Source organism: Astatotilapia calliptera, chromosome 10 (assembly GCF_964374335.1).
Source record: "Astatotilapia calliptera chromosome 10, fAstCal68.1, whole genome shotgun sequence".
Classification (NCBI taxonomy): Eukaryota; Metazoa; Chordata; class Actinopteri; order Cichliformes; family Cichlidae; genus Astatotilapia; species Astatotilapia calliptera.
In genome coordinates, this window is record NC_137431.1 from 26665719 (window position 1) to 26685071 (window position 19353).

The window sequence follows — 19353 nt, forward strand, 5'->3', positions numbered from 1 at the left end:
CTTTAGTCTGACAAAAGCCGAATGACGAATTAGCGCTTCCAGTCAGAGACTGAGGCTACGTCCACACGTACACAGGTATTTTTGAAAACGGAGATTTTCCGTTTCCGTTTTAAAAAATAATCCCGTCCACACATAAAGGCAGAAATGAAGGAAAACGCTGCTATGAACATGCCAAAGCAGCAGGTGGCGCTAGATTCCTAACCGTGCAGAAATGTTGGCCAATCAGAAGTCTAGAAGCCTCGGTGGGAAAAAGTAAACAAAGCTGGGGCATAGAAGCAGAACCGAGTCGTATGTGTGGAGGGACAGTAACTGTGTGTATATGTAAGCATTTAAACACTGCAGAGAGTAGAATTAACAGTAACAGTATTGTAGAAATTCATTTCCCCGAAACAATAACGTGGCGCAGTGTGACGCATGCACCAGTTTATTGTATTTCCAGACTTGCTTTCGGCACAATTTACAGTGCACGCTACTCTGTTTTTTGTCAGACTTGAAATAGCCGAAATACCTTCACACTACGGGACTTCTATGGCTCTTCCGTTCGACAATCTCTCCGGCGTTGGAACCATCATCTGTTTTCTCTTCGGTCACGCTCGGTTGATTTTTCTAGTCGGCACACTCATTTCCTCCATTACGCGCTGGCTGCTTCCCAAACAAACACACGTGCGGCTTGGCACTTGTGCTGTACGTAACAAGTCACGCGACGTGATGCTGCGGCTGTGATTGGTTCGGCTCTGCGCTACTTAATTTGGATTGGCTGACCTTTTTTTTTTTTTTTTTTTTTTAAAGAGGACAAGAGCGGCGAGGTCTATCGCGATAGCTTAATTTCTCTATCGAGTAAAAGTTATATCGCGATACATATCGTTATCGTTCTATCGCCCAGCTCTAGCCAGAGTCATCTTTCTTTGGGGACTTTTAAGCTTAGGTAGTACCTGAGTAAAAATGTAGAATGTCGATATTGGACAGGAGTAGGACAAAGTGCAATAAGATCACAGCATTTTATTGATGCCACTGCCATGGTTCAGGATCTTCAGGATCAGCGCAGCTATTTTATTATCTTTTTAGTCTGAGCCCAGAATTGAAACAGAGCACGAAGACACGCATGTGGCTCAGGTGTGGAAAATTTCTGGTGCTATGACATCAGTGTTTTGTAGTCTGCAGGTGTGAGAAAAACATGCCCTAGTTGATAAAACAAATCGATAAGCTTGCAGGCATACAGTTTCATTGCTTTCAGGCCAGTTCAGCTGGATTCTGCTGTTTTCCACTCCAATTGTAGTTTGAGGAAGTGAAGCCTTTTTTAAGTTGCACAGGTGTGTGTAAGAGCGGAAATCAACAGGCATGACATTGTGTGTGGTCCTGTAATAATACTCTACAAAGTTACCCCCCCATCCTCCATTCACTCACACACACACACACACACACACACACACACACACACACACACACACACACACACACACACACACACACACACACACCCCTATTTGCCCTCGGTCCTCTGTTCTCACTGCTTCTACACTCTGCCCCACAAATCACTTGACAAATGGGCTGCCCACAGGTGTTGCTGCCCCCCCCCCCAACTGCCCCGTTCCCTGCAGCATGGGAATGTGGGCGACTTTCCTATTATTCACAGCTGCTTGTGTCAACGTGAACCCCGCCGCCCTCATCCTCCCCAACCCAGCAGGACACATTGCCACCCGACGACTAGGAATCCAGTCATAACCATGGCCCTGGCTCAAGGTTTTGGCATGCTGCGGCCCACTGAATAAAACAAGTGGTGGATATTGTCTGCTGAGCTCTGAGAACTGGAGTCTCCCAGTCTGGAGATCAAGATAAAGTAGGCGCTGAGCTGCTCACTACTTTCATATCAAACAATGCGGCTGGTTATGAGTTTTGAACACAGATATATCATTGTGTTTGACATTGTGTCTGACCGACTGCATGCATCTGACTCCTGTTAGAGAAAAAGGAGAAAGTGTTTATTACTTCCCGGAGGCAAGGTCTGTGTTTTGATGTGAAATACAGGGCAGGTTTGTTGTGAAAATAGACGACTTTTAGGTCTCGGAAATTTGTCAATGAGGCTGCTGGAAGGTGAAGGTGAAGATGTTTTCAATCACTGAAATAAAGTGTCTTAGGATACCCTGGGGATTGTAAGACATTCTAAAACCGGTTAATTTATGTGAGATGTTGCTGTCTTGGGATTTGTGATTCATCGCCAGCAATTACTTAGAAGTTGTGAAGCATAAACATATTTTTAGCTATAGAAAAAGCATTGTAATTGCTTGTGCAGCATTTCTAAACGCTTGCAGTTATCTAGTAGCAGTAAAACCTACATGTTCTTTGTTTGCTTCTTGCTCTGCCCTCCACCACAAGTTTCCCTCCGATATCTCAGCTGCACACCCCCTAACCACCAAGTAATGCAAGTTCACCCAGCCACAGAAGACCTGCAAAGCGCCACAAACAAATGATCTACTGATTAACTAGACAAAACACTAACATTCAAAAAATAAACGAATTATATTTATTTTGGGCTTCTTTTGGAGCTGATGGGATCGCTACTTCAGTATAGCTGCTGAAGAGTTGGAGCTGATTGATGTGGTTGATAAGATTCCAGTGCAGGAGTGTAGATGCATGTTTTCAGATCCTCTTATAACTTCTTTCTCATCTTTATCTTTTCTCACTGCAGAACTGAATGCGTGCTTGTTCAAACCTGGCTTCAGATATAAAAAACAGGCATGATTGATCTCAGCAAAACATAGATGGCCTAAATGGGTGCTTGGCTGAGCCACAGCCAATGTATAAATGTTCTCTCTTTATCACTTTTCTGTCCACAAATTTTCATGAAATTCATCTTGGGAGTTTTGTGTAATCTTGCTGACAAGCAGACAACCGCAGCTCTCTCATTGGAAGAGTAATGACCAGGTTTACTTGAGCAAGCACTGTTTCTGCAAGTCATCTCTTATTCTTTTATATTATTGACTGTGACATAATAGCATAACAGCATAATGGTTGTTACTGCTAACAGATTTTCAGTTTCCATTGTAAAAAAAGAAAAAAAAAAGAAAAAGTTTTGGCAACCAGTTCCAAAGTCTTTTTGGATTTACTTGGATTAATTAACAGATGACATGTTTCATTTTGTTGTGAAGTGCAATTAAAAGGATTTCTTAAGTCAGTCAGATTTAAGATTTAGATGTAATTTTATGCTTAAGGTCTCACACATGCCTAGAGATCGATCAGTCAGTAAACCTGGATAACAAAAAAATTGACATCCACGTTTTTTTTCCCTTTTTTTTTTCTTCCCTTTTTTGGGTTTCCTCCGTATCCGGTGTGATCCCTGCCACAGTTCTTCACTTTGTGTGAGTGTGTGATCACAAAGAGCAGTTGGAAGATGTGGTTGATAACATTCTGGTACAACCAGACAGATATACTCAGACCCTCTTATCATTGTATTCTCATCTTCCTCTTTTCTCTTCTTCTGAACTGAATGCATGTTTGCTCAAATGTTGCTTCAAATGTGAAAAGCTGGCGTGACTGATCTCTGTGAAACCTATTTGGCCTAGATGTGTGCTTGGGGAGTCCTGAGCCACAGCTAATGTCCTGTTTGAAAATTTGTAAAGCAAGAGAACCAGATCGGCCCCAAAATTTGCTGGTTCCATGAGGTTTGGTTGTTTTTGCATAATCTCGCTGACAATCAGACAACCTCAGCTCTGTCCTTGAGTGAGTAAGGATTGAAATAACGTTAGAAAACAATGCTTCTGCAAGCTATCTCTTGTTCTTTGTATTATTGGCCATGGTGTAAAAGCAAGATGGCAGTTACTGTTAGAAATCTGATTATTTTAAAAGTCTATTAGTTACAATTTAAAGAAAAAAAGAGAGAGAAATGCGGATAAGAAACTACTTGAACCAGCTAGATTTTTGTATTTACTTAACATGTGATATGTATATTCAGATAATAGGTTTGATGAAAGTGCAATGTTAAGTATGTCCATTTAACATTTAGGTTTACTCGTGCTCATGACAAATTGAATTTCAGTTGAAGTTTTTGGTTGAAATCGTCTTCAATATATAGGGAGGAGGACAGGAGAGAGGTGTAAACATGAGGGCAAGCAACTTTCTGTAAAACACAGTAGAGGCTCTGTCATGGTTTGAGCTACGTTTCAACCAGTGGTGTTGAGGATCTTCAGAATACTTTATTAATCCCTAAGGAAATTATGTGGCCGCAGTTGCTCGAAGACAATAAGAGCAGTAACAATGTGAACTAAATTCAATAATACAATATATTACAAAGTTACAAAATATAAGAAAGAAATAGCTCTAATGTATATACAAATAGCTCAATTATAAATATCCTGAATATTACAGAGATTAAATATATAAGATTGATATTTCACTACGATACGATAAAGGTGATGTTTTAAACCTAAGAACGCTGTACCAGCTCAGCCATGGTGGTGGTAGCATCATGCTGTGGGATTGTTTTACTGTCAGTGGTACTGGTACATTGCGCAACGTGAATGGAATGAGGACTACCTCCAAATTCAAATCAACAGCTTTAAGAAAACTAGATATAGTTGGGTTTTGAAAGAGGATAATTATCCCAAATACACATCAGAGATGACATTAAGGCTACGTTCACACTGCAGGTGTTAATGCTCAATTCCGATTTTTTTGTCTGCTTGTTCACGCTACAAATAAAATGCAACAGCAAACGTGCTCTAGTGTGAACCCTCAAAGTGGCCCAAGTGTGCAAAAGAAGACGTCACACACAACGCAACGCCACAATTTACATAATAATGTAGATAACCTAATAATTATTCTTATTGCTGTTTTTTTTTCCTTTTTTTTAAACTTTGTTTTGTCAAAGAGTTTCCAGCTTGTAAGGTTTTTAGTGCAGCAGTGGTTGCATTAAATCTGAGAAGAGGCAGGGAAGGGAGAAACAGTCGCCACATTAGGACAGCTGTGGGGTAACTTCACACACATGCACAATTACTGTTGGAGCCATGACATTCTTCTGATTGCTAATTAGTACTTGAATCGACTGATTCTCAGTAGAACAACTTGAGGATTTCAAGCATGAACAAAATGTCAAAGGCTTTAGTGGCCCTTTTCCTCTGTTCTCCACTGTTGCCTGCTTCTTTCCATCCTTCCTCCCACTGACATTATGGTAAGTCCCCTCTATCCAGTGTTAAGGATGGGTTGTCCAGCACCTCTCTAGTATGTCAGATGTTAAGTTTGTGGAATGCCAACTGCTGACAGCACAAACTGTTAGCTTTGGTCAAGTGTAAAGTATATGAAATGAACCACTAGACATCAACTATGTATTGTGCAGTCTGCCTTTACCTGTGAGAAACATCAGATTCCCAGTCAGACTTTGCTAGTGAACACACTATGAAGTGTGAATATGTTCAGTATGTGCATGTGTGAGAAAGTACTTGTCCATAGGCTTCATTTTTACATGCAACCTGGCCTAATTAGGAAATATGGAAAATGTTTAAGGACTGTGAAGACTACTTTATCGACCTTCTCATCACTATACAATGGGGAGAGATGAAATGTGAGGTGGGTTGGCTATGGGGATGGCCAACTCTGACAAGGGAAGGAGGAACATTTATAACAAGAACAATCAGATGGCAAGATACTCCCAATAATTGGTTCCATTAAAGCCCTTTTAAAGTGCAACTCTCTCTTTTTTTTTTTTTTTTTTTTTGGCCTGTCCCGTTTGGCTCTTTTGCCATCAGAATTGTTGTCTAAAGGCAAAGAAAGATGCCCAACGGATTTACTTTACCAAATTGACCATCCCAGCCTTGCCGTAATGGTCCATTTGATTCACCTTTTATTGTTTATTTTATTTTCATTTACTGAATACGGGACAGACTTGACTGGGGGAAAGAAGGGGAGAAAGAAAGAGGGAAAGAGAAACAGCTGAGAAGAGGGACGGGGGAGAGGGGCAAAAAACAAAAACCAACAGAATGAGCAGAGAAAAAAAAAAAAGAAATAAAAAATGCATATATCAATCACCTGGATCACCTGCTGAGAAAGAAAAAAGAAAACAAGCAGAAGAGAACGAGAGTAATAGAATAAACAACATCACAATGATATATGGGAATATGACAGTAAATACTAAATATTAAACATTATTGTGCAGCACATAAGATCAACAGAACACAGTGTGCTTTGAGGTAGAAGCCAAAAAGGGTGTAGTTTGTGGGTGTGATCACCCGTGTGTACACCTGTGAGCATGGACGCGTTTGTTTTTTTAAAAGGTTCCTTCATGTAATGATCTGCTAGAGGGTGTGGGGGGGCCACAGCCCCGTCCTCCAGGGCATGAAGCCTGGAGGACCGCTGTTTTAGAGAGGAGCGGTGCTTCAAAGGATAGTTGCAGATTTCTGTCAGAATCTGCAGATTATGCAGTATAAGTAAAATCTCAAAATCCTCAAGGAGGAAGGACCCAAAATGCAGGATTCAGTGAGGCGAAGTTGAACTCAAAGTAAACAGCTTTATTTGCAGATGAACAGCGGACTAACTACACTGGGAAAACATAAACTAACAGGCAGATAAACAAGGACCGAAACACAGAGCATAGACTGAGGGTGAGTAGACATTAACAACGCGACAGAGAACAAAGGAAACACAGGGATAATATACACACGGCAGTAATCAAGGGATGAGAGACAGGAGGGGAACACACTTGGGAGAAATCACAGCTGACGAGACGGGAAACGTAAACCGAACACACTGACACCAGACACGAACCTCCAAAGTAAAACAGGAAACAAGAAACAATTTACAAGGAGGCAGACAGACACTGAACTTAATCTGGAATAATAATCAATACTATAGAAATATACCAAAATATAAAAAACTGAAAAAGCTGGGTCAAAATGACCCAGAACCGTGACAGGATTCAGTACCACATACGAAACTGACCCAGATCGGATTTGGAAATATCCGATTTGTGCTGTTCACACTGTCAGACCATGATCGGATGGATGATCTGATATCCTCGTGTTGGTGTTGTTCCCAGACCATCATGAAAATGTTGTTCCAGGTTCAACATTGCAAGTGACCAATCACATTGTTGTGACGTTATTCTTTTGCGCGCCAAGCCATTCGTGCATTTATGAAATTCCAATGTTGCAAGGACAGTATCAATTCTGCTTACTGTTTATTTTAGGGTTAGGGTCAGGGTCCGTTGATCGGCAGACAGAGGCGGTTTCACGCAGCTTTAGTACGGTTTTTTGTTTTACGCCGGTTTTTCCCGAAGTCGCAAAAGTATGACGTCACAACATTCTGATTGGTCACTTGCAATGTTAATCCTGGAACAACATTTAGTATGATGATCTGGGAACAACACCAACATGAGGATATCAGATCAACCATGATCGGATATGGGTCGCATAGGGTCAAAAAAATCGGATTTGATGCGCTTTCGCCTGCAGTGTGAACGTAGCCTGACCCCAAGCCTATATCAACCTAAATTTGACTTTGCCAAGACTGGTCAAATATTCAGCTGGAATTATGCTAGAACCTCTTGATGGCTACCAAATGTATTAAGGTGCAACTTGCTAAGGAACATTTACCCAAGTATTAGTGAGTGTGTATGTATATATTCGAGCTAGTATTTATACACTTGACCCCATATGGGTTAGAGAAAATCCAAAATGATTCAACTGTGTGCATCCAATTTTTGTTTTTAGGCATTAAAGATGTATCCTGTACAGTCAAAAAGTTACCCATGATGAGTGTATGTAAGCTTCTGACTACAACTGTATTTACTGAAAACTTTAAATGAAAACGTGTATTAAACTCCCCACAATCAACCCTGTGTTAAATTAAGTGTTGGACCACTCATTTCAGTCTTTTTGCAAAAAATTGGTGTTTTAAATTGGTGTTGAACACCATTCTTCCACAAAATGTTCCTTTGTTGTCTCCCTTTTCCATTTATTTATGTCAAATTATTTGGCTTATATCTATATCTGATTAGCAGTTCTCTCAGTTTTCCCGTTAATGGTTAGTTCAGTGGCAAATATGATGATTTGTGAAAACTGAAACCAGATTTTCTGAAGAGGTTGTGGCCAATTCTCAAACTGCCCTGTCGCCAGTGAAATTGGGCGTGGTTGTTGGACTGCTGGCTACAGATATTTTCTTGATGGGAGTGTGCTATGAGAATTAAGATTGTTTTTTAATAATACCAAAACAGCATTGGTTTTGGATTATGCTTTTGTGAATGTTGGAGGGTACGACTGGCCTGGGCACAGGGAGTAGCCTTTTCTCCTCATTAACACAGCAGTGCACCTGTGATCACTATGATATTCTCTTTGAGAGCATTAGGGTTCTCAGCGTGGGATTTGGGGGGGCTGGGGTTCAGCATTTTGATCCCGGTGAATTGGGTGTGGCACGCTTGCCCGACAGCTCCCCTCATGTTTGGGTGATGGGATAAAAGGAGAGCGAAAGCACAATTAGACCTTTGTTGTAGCACAGGCCTGCCTGAATACTAATACACACATAAAAACAGACACAGATGCACAAAACAATCCACAAAAGTTCAAACACATGGAAGCTCATAAGCACAGAAATATGTGTTTATGTGAGCAACTTGGTGTGTCACATCGCATATAATCACCATTAAAGATAAATGTGTACGTTTTGTTTTTTCTGTGAAAACTCGGCTGACAAATCAGTGTGTGGCTGTATCAGAGAACATCCCACTAAATAGATTTGACCTGTTTGCATACATGATTATGTAGTTGGAATTAATCATTCCTCTTTATGTGTTTTTTTTGTTTTGTTTTGTTTTTTGGGGGGGGCTTTCTTGGTTACAGTGCTCCAATGAGAGTGTATGTTAGTTGGTTTGATTTGTTTTATACCATCTACTTAACTTTTAAAGAAAAAGGTCGCCAATTTTGAGGTTAGCAGAAAAGAGAGACTTTAGTGATTAGAATCCATTGATGTTGAACATCTTTAAGCCTTAGTCTGTTTGACGATAAGAGATAGGACCTGTATCCTCAGAGAGATTAAAACCAGCAGCTACATGTTGAGTGTGCAAAATGTGCAAAAAAACCACGATTGTGGTGGATAACGTAGGTTTACACTAGTGAGTTTGATTTCTGAAGGAATAACATAATTGCATTGGTATTGAAAGAATAACATATAATCAGCTTGGAAGATCCCGAAGAAGGGAAGTAAATCTTGTAGCAATAAACTTCATGAAAACACATCACACTCAAAGAAAACAGGACTGCAGAAATCCTGCTAATGTCCTGTTGATTGAAATGTAAAATATAATGAGTTTTATTCAAGCCAGTTACTCTTGTTTCATGTCATAACATACAACATCTGCATGTTTTCTGTTTGTAAATACTCTGCCAACGATGAAGTAAAGCCAAAAGTGCCAAAAAATATAGATTATATTGCTGCTTTTGTTCTATAATAACTTTTTGAATTCAAAGTTAGCAGAGCTCTTGGCTCCTGGGGACTTTAATTCATCCCAGGCCTTTTTGCTGTGCGGTTGAGGGAAAGCTGATTTAGTTGGCACCTAGTTTGTAGCTTTCAAGGATATTCAGCACTGTGATGATGACCACAGGGGCTGGGATAAGAAGGCCTTTGTTGGAGTAGAGCAGCAAGTCAGTGTGCTGTCGTCAGAGGTTTGATTGGAAAGAAGGTCTCCTATTTATAGTGTTAGGATAACAGCCAAAGCCTCATATTTGGCCCCTTTTACCTTAATGTCTCGTCTTTCACACACGTTAATATGAGATGAAGAAGGAATCGCTGTCATTTCCAGATTCTGTCTACCTCAGAAATCATTTTTGCCTACCTTTCACAGAGCAGGATCGCATGACCTGCTTTTGAAAACTAAATTAATTAATGGAAAGGATTTTTAAACATGTCGTTATAGGTCAGAACCTTCTTTGAACTTGTGGTTAATATTTTATCCAACCTATCCATTTAGTAGAGGGAAACCACGCCATTTATTCTTGAATTTATATTTATGTTTAAAGAGAAAACCAAATAGCAGTAGCAACATTGTGGTCAGGGGTATTTCTGGATTGCTGAGCTGCATTTGCTCTTGTTCCTAGTCTGACTTCAGTTACTGTTACTAACATTTAGGAACTATAAAATCATGTATCCAGTTGTTACACTGGATTAAACCAGTGTTTGGTGAGAGGAATGACTGTGTAATATATTGGTTGTATTTCCAGGTTTTTAGCTGGTGGCTTTGTAGTTTCCACCCCTACGCAACATATGTGTAATTTTGTTTTTGTTTTTAGCAAAACGACTTATCATAGGCTTATTTTCCAGATGTTTTTGTTCTCTCTTATAGTAAAAGGAACCCCCCATAATGTTGATACAGTGTTTAGCCTATTGACCTTTAATTATCCATCCTGTGGCTGTGGAGCAGCCTGCGTGCCAGAGCCCAGCGGCTCTGTAGGGGATCTATTGATGGATAGTAGATACCGAGGAACAAGCGGCACTCAGTGCTGAACATCAGATACAAGCATAAATAAAACATTCATGTTGCTTCTTTAATGAAGTTTCACCCACCGGGTGTGATGATTAAAAATGTATGCAGCTGCTGAAGAAGTTACTAACCAGCGGGAATGATTAGTAATTCCTGAAAAGCCAAAAATGGCACTGTGTTTGTTGGTGATTGGAAGATGTGGTGAAACAGTTGAGAAAAGATGAGAAACATTCCCAGTATGTGTCTGTAAGCCATCTCCAGGTATGTGAGCAGAGGTTTGAGTGGTAAGGTGGATAAGAGTTAAACAAGAGCAGTCATGCATACCTCTACCATGGCTGAAATTTTATCCCATAATCATGCATGAACTAAGCCCCCAAATCCTGCAGGATATCTGGATGTTTGCAAAGACCATCATGAGAATATTGATTGATTGATTGATTGATTGAATCTTTATTTTGAACATGTTGAAAAAGTATAAAAAAAAATAGAATTAAAAGAGACAAATGAACAAAGCAAACAAAAGGAAAACGAGCAACCACAACTCCAAATAACGTCCATGTTCAAAAAGGAGCAGGAAGAAGCATAAGCTTATTTAATCCCACCCCTTTTCCTGTATCTAGTATCAATAGACTACAGAAATACCTCCTTGCAATTACATTATATGTTATGTGTAATTTTTTTTTTTTTTTTTTTTTATAAATATATACACATATATGTTTCTATCTATCCATACATACGTATATACACACATACGCACATATACACATTTTCAATAACCCCATTAACACCTCAAGGATACACAGCCTACAATTATATATATATATCCATACCAACAAACCCGTGCATGCGCACACACATGAAAATATTAGACAAGAACACCCTATCAAATCTCTACCTTTTCCCTGTACCCTGTAATATTAAAACAATGTCTCTCAGATGTTCTTATTGAAAATTTATATATATTTGTGAAAATACATTGTGACAAGTACAGTTTTTACCCTTTACCTCGGGGTTAAAGAATCCTTCCGAAAAATTCCTGGATCCAAATGTTGATTTAAATGAACTGAAAAATGTTTAGTTGGGCTAAGCCCCATTTGCCAGCCAAACAGACGGACAGTCAGACATACTTGAACCGACTCGCAACCTTTTTGGCTGAGGTAGTGATAAAGAAAATAATAAAAGACAAAGGGAGACCTGGTGTGTAGGAAGCTTTGCCAAAGTACATTCAAAACCAGTGCAGCAAAGCTGACATTTAAATAGTTTTAATCTCAAATAAGTAATGTTTCTGTGGGCAGCCTGCCACTTTCAACTCACTCATAGACCAAGGAACATGGTCAGGAGATGTAAAAGTCTAGTAAGCAAATGACAAAAACAATAACTCGGCACGTTGATGACATGCAGACACATCATTAGTGAGAATGTATCTTTTAACCATTTTTTTTTTTTCTAATTTGCGGTAGGGCTGAACGATATATCGCATTTGCGATAATATCGCGACATGATCAAGTGCAATTTTCTAACCGCAAAGGCTGCGATTATACTCTGGACATGTCCAAATTCATGGGCTGCATCCTCCTGAGGCCGCATTTGTAGACCGATTACGTCACAGCGACGCGCCGAAGGCTGTCCAAATTACTACCATATCCCAGAATTCATAGCGCGGCCCAGCCAAACTCCAGTTTCCAACAATGGCGGCCGCTACTAAGTTTTAAAATTACTCATACTAATCTTTCTGGGTCACAAAATAAACTTTTAAAATATTTTCAGGCGAGAAAGTAGTTGTGTAAACATCAAATATCTGCTCGGTTTATCAAGATATCCCATATTTGCAAAAGTGCTTCGACGTTTTCAGAGGCGTCTGCTACCCACCAGCTCGACAGCTAGCCGGGAGCTCGAGGGTTACTGATGCGGCCGAGAACGGCACAACTCCCGGCACATCATTTTCAGATCACCGCGGAGTTTCGCTGCTCGGGTTAAACGTGATATATAAGTCACTTAGACAACCTAAAAATGTTATTGTTGGGCTTTTTTCAGTGTTTTGTTTGTTCGTGAGTAAATCGGTTTGGCTGAGATTAAAGTTATTAGATTAGATAAAATAAAACTTTATTAATCCCCCGGGTGGGTTCCTCCTTGGTTTTCACACAGCTGACTAAACGTCAAACAGAAAACTTATTAAACAGAAGTATGAGACAGTCGAGAATTTACACCAGTGTCTGGTTATATTTTAGATAGCAAGAAGCAGACGGCCGAGTTTATTAAACTCCACCGAGACAGCGGTGACGCTAATCAGAACTAGCCTTCTGATTAGCTAATCAGAAGGCTAGACCGTCCAATTTCACGCCTTTAAATTTTAAAGGCGTGTTTGTGTGTGTGTTTATACAATTGCTATTATGTTTGCACTTTATGTGTAATGTTACTGACTGCAGAGATCAGTAAGATGTGTGTATTTTTTATTTATTAGTTTTATTTATTTAATATTATTTTTTAATTGAATGACTGTCTAGTAGTTCACAGATGTCGAAAAACTGAGTGTGGTAAAGCCACTGATTTTTTTTATGTATATTTCTGCAATCTGCACATTGTACTGACTTTCATTTTAATGTTTACACCAGGGTTCCTTGTCAGCACTTTATGCTCAGATGTTTGTAAGCTAAAAATAAACTATTGTGTATGTTCAAATATACTGTTGTGATTGAAGAAGTTAAATAAAAATGTCAGTCATCAATTCATGCATCACCTCATGTCATCATAACAGAGGTCTGTCTTCCAGGAAAGAACAGTTTAAAATTAATGTAATATAGTATTGGCCATACTATATGATGTATTGCTTGTCTTTGTTTAATAATACAGAAGACAAAGACCTTAAAAAATAATCGCATATCGCATCCCAATCGCAATATTGGGGCAAAAAATCGCAATTAGATTATTTTCCATAATCGTTCAGCCCTAATTTGCGGTATAGGTAAGTATTGTTCTGACAGAAAACAATCAGTCACCTTCATTTAGTGCAGAAACCTCGATAAGGCTGATCCCATTGGACTTGTAAATGTTTTGGTTTCTTTTGCAGTGCTATCATATAAGATTAAAGTTAATATGCAACATTTGAAGTTGAGAATTCTTCACAGTCAAAGAACTGCAAAAGATGTGCAATGCAAATTGGTCACATAGTTTAAAAATGCTTTGCAACCAAGTTTAAAGGGTGCACTGTCGTGAATCTGAGAGAGTTCACCTCGGCATTGATCATGGAGGACTGTTTGAGGTCTTGACCTGAAGCTGCGATATGCTTTACTGCATGAAAGGAGAGATCACACATGCATAAAGAGGTGGCTTTGAAGAGATTTGCAGCACTTCCTTATCTGTCTGTGTGAAAGAATAGAGCATGGGTGACAGTTGCTGCACCAACGGGAAAGGGGCTGCTGGGAGATTTGTGCCAGATGCTGCTTCTGAAAGAACAGCCACATTGGGAGGACAAGGAGCGCTCTTCTTCACTGTATGCTTTCACTATGTGTGTGTGTGCTCTTTGATGTCAGGCGGTACACAGTGTCCCGCAGGTGTTCAGCACCAAACCAGGGTTGCATATTGAGAAATCCTCCACCCTGTCATCCACACTTACATGCTAGCTTTTTACACCCTTCACTCTCCGAGGGGACACTCAGTGCCTGCGTACAGCTTTTATTCTGGGCGTTTCCAGGTCTCTGAAATTTTGAAAGGCTAATCTTCTCATACATTTTCTCTAAAGTAGCTTAAATAAATAACATTAAATGTGCTGATTTAACTATATCTGAATATTCCAAAATATATCTTAACCAATTTGATTTTCATTCAGTAAAATCCTGTTCTAATAGGCACTCAGTCCTATTTCACGGGTCACCAGGCATGTGCAGGATTACAGATTTGTGATGTCAGAGTTGATTTGGACTCTTATCGGCAGCAGAGCTGCAGATCTGCTAAAGGCCTAAGCTTGCAGCCTTAATGGGATGGAGATTGCAGTAATGGCAGTTTACTTAGTTAGCATGTGAGGATACTGTCTGAGTATTGTCCGACGTGCATAATGAGTGACTGTACACAGATGCTATCCTGGAACTATCCCCTTATAATGTGTATTATTGTCTTATTAGTATTGTGAGAGCATGTGAGTCTTACCCAGAAATCAGACAAAATGGTTTCGTCTGTGGATTCTCTTACTTTTCCAGTCTTCCCCTACTTCTCTCATGTCACCTTATCCCTAGCATCCTCCTTTGTCACACCAGCCCTCTGAATGTCCTACTTCACTGCATCTGTGAATCTTTTCTATGTTATTCCTCTTTTCCTCCTGCCTGGCAGCTTGACAATCAACGTCCTGTGTCCATTATCCCTCCTCTGCAGATGTCCAACCCATCTCAGCCACCTCAGCCCATTCTCTCCAGTGCTCTTTCTTTTCCTATATCTTATTAAAAATAGTCACAAGTCTGTATAAATACATTAGGACTGTCAGGGATCATTGTAGCACAAAATGAAAATTGTTATTTATCCCAAAGAGGACATCAGAGTTTGAACCTCACTGTGCTCAGTTTAGTGGGAATCATAAACATCTGTATACAGTTCAATGCTAATTCAGCTTCTGGATGCCAAGATATATAAGAGAATAAGTAAAGCAATTTCTTAAATGAATGTGAAGGAATCACTGAGCTGAACATTGAGAGCAATCCACTGAAACTTTCTAACAAATTCAATTCCAGACTGGATCAACAGAACGGACTAAACATCCCTAGTCTGAGTAATATTGTATCAAGGCAGTTAATAAATTTGTGCATACTTCACACATCAGCCTTTATCATTTGAGATGTTAATTAAGAATCTTAATTGTCTTCATCTACACGCTACATAGACACTTGTATTGAAGGCATTTACATGATGCAATGATCGGGGACCATTCTTCATTTCGTTGTTCTCGTGACAATGACAATAAAGTTTCTGATTCTGATTCTGATGAAACAGTGACGTGTATTCCCCGACTGGTTGGCGAGTGGTTGATGTAATTGGTCACAAAAAGGTGCGGCACCAAAACTTAGTGTTACTCGCAGATTGCTACAGTCTCTGGTAGTTTTCATGGAGGACACCAACATGTCTGCAGAGAACAACTGTGATTGTTTTTGGTCTTTGAATGCAAAAACATTGGAGAACAGGTTTTGAAAACTAAAACAGCCACATGTTCAGACAATATTCTTAGTGATATTTAAACAAAAGAGGAAAACTAAGTTTTTATACTGAAAACTTATTGCTAAACAAATAAATATTAGTATTAGAAATGTGAATTTTCTCTGTATTATTGTAGGCTCTTTACCTTAGGCACCTTGAGGTGACTGTTGTTGCTAAATAAGTAAAATTCAATTCATTTGAATAAACTAAATTGTTATTTTAAACATTGGTATCAGAAATAATCCAAAATGTCTCAGTCAGCGCTTCCTTAGATGAACTCTTCTTTCAGTTCAAGCCTGAACTATGATCATTTGAGAAAGTGCCGTTTTAGTCACTTGGTTTGTTTGGCTTCATGTTTCAACCACGCCTGGTTCCTTGTTTCTAGCATGGTGGTTTCATTTGCTTTACTGCTGTCATTATGGGAAATTGACTGAATAATGGATTATATTTAATATTTAATGTTTTATTTTATAATTTTGCATTGTAACTGGTCTGTCTTCCAGTCCTCCTATATTGTCCTCTTGACAGGCCACTCAGTTAAGGTCCACTCAGAGCCCTCATGCTGTCAACACATCCAAATATTCTGGAGTAGTGTTTTTTTTTTCCTGAATTAATTAGCTCTATATCATCCAGACACAGACAGCAGACTGCCACAAATGTATGCGCATTCACACCCACAGGCAGCAGTTTCGGTTGTCAGGCTCCATAGATCATGGGTCATGTGTGCTTGTCCTTTAGTCCATGCTGTATAAAGTCACAACAGGAACAGATAAGACTGGTCCCAGGTTGGCTTGCGAAGCTAAATCCCCCCACTGCTAATCGGATTAGCTGAAAAGTTAGCAGCATGGCCCCAAAGAGACGCAGCATTTTTTACACTGACTTCTGTGACATATTTTGCTCTTCAGTGCCCGTAATCTGTTTCTTGTCTCAAAGCCGTTTCACGTCATCTTTGTCACAGTAAACAATGTATTCAGTACATGATGAACTGTTGCTAACCTTTGCTTTGGATGAAAATAACACTTTTTGGCTGACTGGTGTGTGGGATTTTTATTTATGTGTGCAAGGGGGGGATTTGGTCCACCCAGGTGGGGGAACAATAGTTCGCCCGTTGTCTTAAAGGAATGGTTGGCTGAGCATAGCCCCACGCAGAGGAGGGAGGGACAGAAAGAAAAAAATGAGTTGCGAAAATGATTGGTGCCGAGGAAGGGGGGCTTGACAAGATGGTGATGGGGAGCAGCCGGCAGAATGGGGGCAGCAGGGTGGCAACTGGACTCTTAATGCTCCTTTCATGCTTGATCGGTTTCAACCAACGCTGAAAACATACTTGAGGGCACCATGGTGTAGCTCTGACTCATTATTTTTATTTTCGTTTTAGAAGCCATTGGTAAAAAAAAAATTGCGATGCAATTTGTTTCCCCCCATCTGTATGTAGTAATTATTAATAGACTTAAAGGAATATCCATGAATAATTCCCTGGACTAAATAAATCTTATAAGATGTGTTGAAACTGCTCTGGGAATCGGCCCGTAAAACTCTACAAACTAACTTGATTTAAATTTGGCTGACCTCGCATTCAGTGGGTAAAAACAGCAAATCTTTAACTTGATATTCATTTTGTGGAAGTACACAAAGTCAGAGGAGTATCTGGAAGTAGGGCAGATTACGAATCAAGATTGTGTTGCTGTGGCTAAAGAAATTGCGGTGGATGATGGCACACCCAACAGCTCGGCTATTTCTGCAGCTATCTGCTCAATACAAAAGTTGACTTAAGCTAAATCAGTGTGAAAGAGAGGTTGGTATTTGCTGTCTGGGTACACAAGTGCAACTGTTCATACAAGTTCTATCTGTTCTATCCTGTGATTGCTTGACTTGTGAATGAAAATATACAAGTTACTGTAATGGTTATCGCATGGTGACGCCTGACAGTGTAAGAAGGTGGGGGTATCTTGTGCCATTTTGCAAAGTAACTCCAAACAAGATTAAGCAGAGAAAATACACGTTATTGTGCCATCCTTCTGTTTTTTCATCACTGTGTGAGTGGGCCCCTCTGGAACAGCAGCCAAGTCCAACATGGCTGAAAAAGCTCTTGGCTCTCTGAATCAACAGCACAGTGTCAAACTGGCTAGTCTTTTTCTTGCCTGCATTCTCCCAACGGCGCCTAGGGAACTACATTTCTGGCCAAGATGTTTTTGTGGGTTTTTTTGTTACAGTCAGTCAGGCAGAAGGGAGATTAAAATTATGCCATGTGGACAGGAAGCCTTTTCTTCTTTGTTGTGCTAACAGGGCAGCCTAGCTTCAGTTTGGCTTGAGAAGACAGTCAATCATCTGTCAGGAGCAATGCTTTAAGAAGTAAAACATATTTTAAGAATTAAAGTTTGGTAAGGATGAATACATCCAATTTCACTGGACAATGCTCTCTGGATTTACACGATTCCTGAATAATGTTTGATAACCATGTAGTGCTTACAGGAAGCATAAAGTTGATTTATGCACATGTATTTCTGTCTTTTTCAGTGTTGGCCAAGGTAGAGCTGTCTATGAATGAGACTGTGGATGTGTACATCGGTGACATGGCTGAGATCCTTTGCCAGTACACCTCCACGAACAGTGACAGCAAGCCCAGATTTTTGATCCAGTGGTTTGCGGTGAGTGAAAATTGATGCTCAGACTATCTGAAACTATCAACTGCTGTTATATGAAGTCTTAAAGTCAAGCAATTACCTCACCATTAGGGAGCCCTGAGCTCCATTTTTTTGTTGCAACATCAAACTTTTGTGTAATTTCCAGAGATTTCTTAAAGTGCTCTATTTGTGAAGTAACATGCAATCCTAAGTCTTTGAGGCTCTCATTCATTTTAGATTTATTTTGATTCATGCAGATCTGTTCACATAGCAGGGTTTCTTATGTAAATAGGGTTCAAATGTGCAGTTTAAAAATAAAAAATCCAAGCTTCTTAAGTGAGTTCTATTCAATTCTGTTTTATTTATACCACCAAAACACAGCAAAGGTTGGCTCAAGGAACTTGAGGTAAGTTAAATTAAGGTACCGTATTTTCACGACCATAAGACGCACTGTACTAAAAGGCGCAGTCTCAGTTATGTGTGCCATTACTGTATTTAACACACACATAAGGCGCACTGGATCACAGGGCGCATACAAGTACCGTATGCGTATTTAAAAATAAAGCGGGAGCAAACCTGAGTTTGGTACCTTACTCACATTTTTATTACCAGTAATCGTCATCATCAACAACACACAAGCATACAAGTATGCGTATTTAAAAATAAAGCAGGAGCAAAACGAAGTTTGGTACTCACATTTTTATCATCAATCAAACCCATCGAAGTCCTCATCCTCTGTGTCTGAACTGAACAGCTGCGCTAAATCTCCATCAAACATGCCAGGTTCACTTTCTTCACTGTCAGAGTCACTTTCCGTGCCGTGCGGCTCCTCGGAAATGATGCCGGCTTTTGCGAAAGCTCGAACAACAGTGCCAGCAGACATGTTAGCCCAAGCATCTACAATCCTGGATGGAAAAATGGCACAGTTTCATAAAAAGTGAAAGTGAAACTGCTTTTAGCCGAATGGTGACCGTCGAAACGCTTCTCCCGCTCGTTCTTTGCTCGATGATCCACCGCTCGAGTCTTTCCTCCAACTCGGGCCACCTCGCCTTATGTCCGCGGAAACTCAGCTGCGTTTTCTTGACCTGCCGGAGC

General features: G+C 39.9%; 1 protein-coding gene across 2 annotated transcripts in view; it reads left to right on the top strand.

Annotated features, from left to right (window-relative positions):
- mcama (melanoma cell adhesion molecule a) overlaps positions 1-19353 on the top strand; it is a 57126-nt gene that overhangs the window by 18725 nt on the left and 19048 nt on the right. For both annotated transcript variants that reach the window (XM_026182990.2, XM_026182991.2), the window contains exon 2: positions 18152-18282. In XM_026182990.2, coding sequence (XP_026038775.1) covers positions 18152-18282 — 131 coding nt within the window. The remainder of the gene's footprint in view (positions 1-18151; positions 18283-19353) is intronic.